This window comes from Actinia tenebrosa, unplaced genomic scaffold, assembly GCF_029948245.1.
Source record: "Actinia tenebrosa isolate PJP-AT-01 unplaced genomic scaffold, QUT_ActTen_1.0 PGA_scaffold5__44_contigs__length_20552954, whole genome shotgun sequence".
NCBI classification, from domain to species: domain Eukaryota; kingdom Metazoa; phylum Cnidaria; class Anthozoa; order Actiniaria; family Actiniidae; genus Actinia; species Actinia tenebrosa.
Window position 1 is genome coordinate 12,657,135 of NW_028292582.1, and position 7,434 is coordinate 12,664,568.

At 38.6% G+C, this 7,434-nt stretch overlaps 1 protein-coding gene across 1 annotated transcript; it reads left to right on the plus strand.

Moving 5' to 3' along the window:
- Positions 1-4,914: 4,914 nt before the first annotated feature.
- LOC148906590 (uncharacterized) lies at positions 4,915-6,816 on the plus strand. Its single transcript, XM_089037392.1, has 2 exons — positions 4,915-5,706; positions 6,581-6,816. Exons 1-2 carry the CDS (start codon positions 5,417-5,419, stop codon positions 6,768-6,770), a joined length of 480 nt encoding a protein of 159 aa, XP_088893518.1. The 5' UTR covers positions 4,915-5,416; the 3' UTR covers positions 6,771-6,816.
- The last annotated feature ends 618 nt before the right edge of the window (positions 6,817-7,434 follow it).

The following is a 7,434-nucleotide window of genomic DNA, read 5'->3' on the forward strand; positions in this document are numbered from 1 at the left end:
AGATCATATTACCCCAATCTTGTACAATCTACACTGGCTGCCCGTGGAACAACGAATTGTTTTAAAGCCTTACGCAACCTAGCGCACACATATCTATGTGACTCAGTTGAACCCTATGTTCCCTCTCTTATAATTTCAAATCCTATGCCAAAAGAAGCTCTTCTTATGCAGCCCCTGAACTATGGAATGCCCTTCCACCTAACATTAGTTATGGCTTTTAAGAGTAAATGTAAAGACATGGCATTTTAGGCAAACCTTTGATTAATTTCTCGTTTCCAAAGTAATTGACAATGTTTTAATCTAGTCAAATTATTAAAGTTATTATTAATAGTGGGGCGGATATGTGCTAGGATTGTTCACTTTTGGCTTAAAAGCACCAAATTTTCAGGAAATGTAGCTTTTAGCATGCTTATCAATATGTGATATAGTGCCAAGCTGAAATATGGTGCTGACGTAAGATATTGGGAATGTTGCAAAATGACGCCATCTTGAATCGGAAGTGAAATATCAAGACTCAAAAATCATAAAATTCACACTCCAAATGATATTATTTCGCTCAATTTGTATTTGTAGCTATTCACCAGTGAAAGTTGAATATGACTTACGAACTTTGAGGGTGAAAAGGGAAAAATCTGCACATTTTCTTGTCCTCTATTTATTTAACCGGAAGTGGATGCAACATAGACCGGAAGTGAAACATTGCGAGGCAGAAACACGAAAGCCACGGCTTTATAATTTGCTTTAGAGTGAATTGGTGTGGATACAGTGAATAAATCTTTAGAGTAATACCCAGTTTTGGAGCTTCCAAGTCAAATGTTGCCTAAGCATTTTTCCCCCGAACCAATTGCTTCTCCCTATTCAGGAAGTTCCAGAAAACTCATGTATACGCTTATCTATTACATTTTGAAATTTACCCTAAAATCTGCTAAGGCTAGGTTTGGTTTACACTATAATAGTTTCTCCAATAAAGCTTTGATGAAACTGTCACTGACAATGTTAATACTATTTTAACTTTTCATCAAAAACTTTGATGAAAACAAGTTTTCTCTATCTTGTGATGTAGTAGTTAAATATCAATGTCAAGTTTCTCCCTCCAAGGATTTATTCAGTTCTTACACATTCTCCAGTACACGAACATAAAGCCTAGTTACCATATGATCGCTCACGATCGCCGGATCGCTGAAATCATTGATGCATGGATCGCTCACGATCGCTATCAGTTTCTGACATATGTTTCCATTAAGTCGCTGAAGTATATGCTACAGCGAGCTCCTCTTGAGTTTGTAGCTCTTTTATGAGCCAACGGATAATATGGGCAGTTGTAATCTATATGGCAGCATGGCGTTTTGACAACATGGCGGAGGAAGAAAGCTTCTTTCTACAAGAAAGCGCTGTTTTTCTGCTTGCTTTAGCCAAGCAAAGATCACATTTGAAACAGAAAAGATCTCATCGTTTTTGGGTGAGATATATCTTCAAAAACAGAAAACAGCAAGGTCTTTACCACAACCAATGAGCTTTGACTGTTTGATCGAGAATATTTTTAGAAATGTGTAGAAATAACTTGAACTCAAGATCAATTTAGAATATACAGTCTTCACGCAAGGCCGATGTTTCGTTTTGTTTAGTACGTCGCTATGGCTACCACAACTGACAGATGCGTTATGGGATACATTTTGATCGCTCTATCGCTGAAATGTGTTTCCATATAATCGCTAACGATCGTTGGCATCATTTTCAGCGATACGGCGATCATGAGCGATCATATGGAAACCAGTCTTAAGGCAGTACATGTCAGATCAGCTTTCACTCACAAACATCTTGACACGGGACTTGGGACTTGACACGACTTGACACGCCGTCGAACACCAGCACCTTGATGATATCTTGTTGTGGCTTTCAAAATTATAATTATCACTATAATCATTCCAGACAATATCCACACGTCTTGCATGACGAAGCTGTGACTTTACATAAGGCAAGAGGGATTGGTCAGCATAGTTGATGAATGTTTTCTCTACAGCTCCAGGCTTTACCATGTTGACGACGGCAGCTTCATCAATAACGATGACATCGATGTTACTGGGCAATTCCTCATTTGGTGTGGTGTACATCTTCCAGCATTCAGCAAGCTCTAATTTCTTTCCAGGGAGGCGTAGCTTCACCATGTAAGGCAAGGAGGTGGGCACGCTTGATTCTCGTGTTGAAAAAAATCATCCAGGTCACCTTCACTTGTTTGGCAAGATATAAACAGCCTAGGGAGAAAATGCAGTCGCTCTTTAAAGATGAAATTTGCTGTGATACTTTGGATCTCTTGGGTGTAGGCTCGTTAAAAAGGCACAGCTTGTTTCTTTTAATAAGTTCATAAATTGAAGTGGTTCTTTTTTCCAAACGCTCATATATGAAGGTTTTGAACTGCTGTATTCCAAGTGACTCTATTTGACGCATTCTTGTAACTGCTGCTGGTCCAGCAATATCTTAAGTGTTAAGAACAAGCAGATCTTCCCTTTCTTCCATGAATGGGTTCCCTATTTCTTCTATCGTGGAGACAAGTGCCTTTACATCGCGAGTGAATGAAACTTGGAAGCTTGTTTCTACTTCATGGTGCTCGATAGATGGCTGTTTGTCGGCTTCGTCATTCATATCAGCTTCAAACTCGTTCACTAGCCTTGCTATTTCTGGGCATTATACCATCCACCAACGAAGAGCACTGGGGTTTTCTGTTAGGCCCTCAGCACCACCATCCCCTTTGATTATGGCGTTGTTTTGCTCATGGGCTTGGTCAATCGCGATATCTGAGAAACATCTTGGCGACTTGTGGATAGTGAAGAAACCGCTGTTAAACTGAGTGACGACGTCTGGAGGTGTTTCCTTGGGCATGCGCATATCTCAGAAATGAACTGAGAGCCAGCATGCGCAGTTTGTGTGGTTCAGTGCAAAAACCCAAGGTAGAATCAATGAAAGGGAGTCGATGTAAAGACAGAAGTTGGCAACAATTCAAGCGTGGTATTGCTGAAGTCTGCCTCTGGCACCAGTCATCAAACGTGAGGACACTTTCTCCATCATTTGCTTAATACCTGATGTATGCCTTTTGTAGTAGGGTGTAAAGACTACTTGCAGTAACTTGGTGGGCCCTTCTTGTTCTTGTAAAGCTAATTGCTTTGATAAAGGACTCTCCAGCCAAAAACAAAATGGCGGTCCATGAGATACACATTGCATTATGGGTTTTTTTCCCAGTCCCTCCAAGACGAAAACTTTCAAGAACCCTAAACGGTAATTGACCTAATTGATACTTTTATTAGGTATAATTGGTACAGAATGTACATTGAATGCTTCGAATAAAAGCACCAATGTTTCACTTCCGGTCTATGTTGCATCCACTTCCGGTTAAATAAATAGAGGACAAGAAAATGTGCAGATTTTTCCCTTTTCACCCTCAAAGTTCGCAAGTCATATTCAACTTTCACTGATGAATAGCTACAAATGCAAATTGAGGGAAATAATATCATTTGGAGTGTGAATTTTATGATTTTTGAGTCTTGATATTTCACTTCCGATTCAAGATGGCGTCATTTTGCAACATTCCCAATATCTTACGTCAGCACCATATTTCAGCTTGGCACTATATCACATATTGATAAGCATGCTAAAAGCTACATTTCCTGAAAATTTGGCGCTTTTAAGCCAAAAGTTAACAATCCGGCGTAAATTTTGCACATATCCGCCCCACTATAATCACTTTTAAATTTGTATCCCAAATAGGAAAAATGTAGCAAAAATTGTTATTCATCTAAATTTTATAGTATTGTAGGCTTAACTTTTAATATATATATATCTATAAATTGTATGTGTGTATGTGTGTATGTGTGTATGTGTGTATGTGTGTATGTGTGTATGTGTGTATGTGTGTATGTGTGTATGTGTGTATGTGTGTATGTGTGTATGTGTGTATGTGTGTATGTGTGTATGTGTGTATGTGTGTATGTGTGTATGTGTGTATGTGTGTATGTGTGTATGTGTGTATGTGTGTATGGTGTATGTGTGTATGTGTGTATGTGTGTATGTGCTGTATGTGTGTATGTGTGTATGTGGTGTATGTGTGTATGTGTGTATGTGTGTATGTGTGTATGTGTGTGTGTGTGTATGTATGTGTGTGTGTGTATGTGTGTATGTATGTGGTGTATGTGGTCTGTGTGTATGTGTGTCTTTGTGTATGGGTGTGTGTATGTGTGGGTATGTATGTGGGTGTGTGTTCTGTGTTGTGTGTCTGTGTGTGTGTAGTGTGGTGTGTGTGTGTGTGTGGTGTGTGTGTGTGTGTGTGTGTGTGTGTGTGTGTTGTGTATGTGTGTGTGTGTGGTGTGTGTGTGTGGTGTGTGTGTGGTGTAGTGGTTGTATTGTGGTGTGTGTGTTTGTGTAGTGTGTGTGTGTGTATGTTGTGTGTTTATGTGTGTGTGTGTGTGTGTGTGTGTGTGTATGTTTGTGTTGTGTATGTTGTTGTGTGTGTGTGTGTGTGTGTGTGTGTGTGTGTGTGTGTGTGTGTGTGTGTGTGTGTGTGTGTGTGTTGTATGTATGTGTGTGTTGTATGTATGTGTGTGTATGTGTGTGGGTGTGTATGTGTGTGTGTGTGTGTGTGTGTATGTATGTGTGTGTGTGTGTGTGTGTGTGTGTGTGTGTGTGTGTGTGTTTAATCCTTTTAAAATATTATATCTTTTTCCTAATGATCATTTTAAATTATCCATTTTCATCTAATATATAATCGTAAAGCGCTGTTGAACGTTGGGGAATTGTCGCTCAGTGAATCATAATTATTATTATTATTATGACCCTCATGTGTTAGACAAATTCCACGATGAATTCTATTTTTTTATTTTAACACCATTATTTCTTAAGTACATTTACTTTTAGGGCAGCGTCAGTTATGGCCGAGAAGAGTAACACTAATCATATGGAAAGACTGAAAGACGATATTAAGAAAAAGGAAAGAATAATAATTGATTTGGAAGACAAGGTAGGATTGCTAGAAAAGAAACTGGAAGACCATGAAGATTGCCAAACGAAAATCCATGATCTGGAAGAAGACAAAGAAAGACTTATAGGAAAAATAAAAAGACTTGAAAAAGAAATAAAAAAGATGGAGATCAAAATGAGAGACTTAGAAAAGAGCAACACATTCCTTGAAAAACGAATGAAAAAAATTGATTTTAATGCCAAAAGGGAAGCCAATAAAGCCAAAAAAGCCAAAAAGGAAATCGGAGAGTTAAACACAAAGTTAGGAAACTTAGATGAGAAATTAAAGAAGTTTGAGCTATCTGAAGATGAGTTGGTTATTCGGCAACTCTGCTCAAGTGTTTAGCAAAATCTCTTGAAGATTGTGCTGCAGGGATATTTCGAAGAAATTCAGAACAAAAGGACTGAGGATATGGAAAATTACATTTCAACGCAAATTGAAGACGAAGGTGAACAAAATGAAGCAAGGCTAAGATGGGAAAAGTTGAAGAAAGACGTCAATTGGAACGATTTTTTGATAAGACAGCTAACAGATGTCAAAAAGAGTGGGAACGAAACTGCTCATCCACCCTTGACAGGAAAGGTCATAGATGCTGCGAAGATCAACTTGAAAGAAAAGGGGAAGTTAGGATATTATAACGTCAAGGCAGTAGATCAGCTTAAAGTAATATGGAATCAAACAAAACACAAGCTACTGCAAAGGTAAGCATTTCTTAAAACCCATAGTAAAATTTGCTATGCAGGTTTTTATAGGTGGGTGTATTAATTGTTTATATAAACATTGCTATTGTGATACTCTGCCTACGTCCATTTTAACGATAGGTTTTGTCACTTTTCTTTGTTGGATTGTCAATAGATTTCTGGTTGACAACATTTAAATAACAATCAACCAAAATAAATTTCGTCATTGTACACGTACGCCCATTCGTTCCGACTCCCCTTAGTTACCGTTGCTATGTCACACAAGCACAAAAACATTAGCTGGAAAACAGTCTCAGAATCTGAAAGTCTGTTCGCGAAAAATTGGTCATAGTTTGTTGTGAAATGCAATTTCTTAAAAAATACCAGAAGAAATAGTTAACAGGCCTTCAAATACTTAAAGTCGTTGCTATTTCCGAGTTTCATATCTTGGGAGGGTTGTGTAGAAACCGGATTGGGAAAAAGATACAACAAAATATCTCCGTTTCCCAGTGATTTTTCGTTTATTCCGTTGAGATCAGGCTGCATTTGTTGAGCTCAATAGTATTATGAAACTAAATATATTAAATGTTCATTTTATCTAGCCTGGTCAATTGGCAATCGTATCTGATTATGAGCCTTAACGAAGATTTATTCCGGATTTGGTCCGTGCATGATCGACGCGTAAGCAGTACAGTGCTAGCTAGATGTTCTCATGAAACTGTACCTGCGGGAAAAAGAAGCTCCCATAACTGATCTGTAAATTCATTTGTTTCTGGAGTAAAACCTCCACGCAAAACTCTTGGTCCTGTTTTGATCAATTTTTTTCTATTCGTTTCCAGTCAGTTCTTGTTGATATAATAGAACTATAATTTTGCCTTTTCCATATATCTTACAGAACAAGAGCCAAGGGCCAAGAAAAACGTGGTCCAAGGAATGTGCCTACCACAGGACAAAACCATGAAGATATAAGGCATCCCAATGCAACCTATGCAAGCAAGGCCGCTGGAGGGTGGGGACATGATTTGAGTTCCAAACAACCTAGTGGAAGACCTAGGTTGGAAAAGGACACTAGTGGGGCTAGTTAAGATAATTTTTTACCTTGACAAATCTATTTCTGTAATGATATTTTTTCGCAACACAACGAAGTTTTTATTTTTGAACTAAATCACGTAAAATTATCACTCCCAATAAGGTAGACCTAAAACTAAATAAGTTTGACTAAATAAGGTTCGCCTAAAGATGATCTGTAAATTGTTTCTGAAGTGAAACCTCAATGCAGAACACTTGCAACGCCGTAGGCTGGGGGGTTCGGACATCCCAACCCCCCCACCCCCCCCCCCCCCCCCCCCCCCCTACCCCACACGCACACACACACGGAAAAATTCCGGTGTCCACCTTGTAGTTTTATTAATAATACTTTCAAATCGATTATTTGTAAATGAAAAAAAATGCGTGTCGTACTAGTCAAATTCTTACTTAAATTTAATAGAATATACTGCATAGTATGTCTTGAGTTTTCTGTGAAGCAGCAGCATATTTGTGGGGGGAAATATATTTCAGCGGGAAAGGCCCCCAAAATAATAAAAAAACGATATCACACAACTTTAACGTTGCCTTTTCCATATAACTTGCAGAACAAGCTCCAAGGGCCAAGAACAAGGTGGTACAAAGGTTGTGTCTACCACAGGACAAAATTATGCTGATGTAAAGCTTCCCATTGTTCAGGCTAGCTATGCAAGCAAGGCCGCT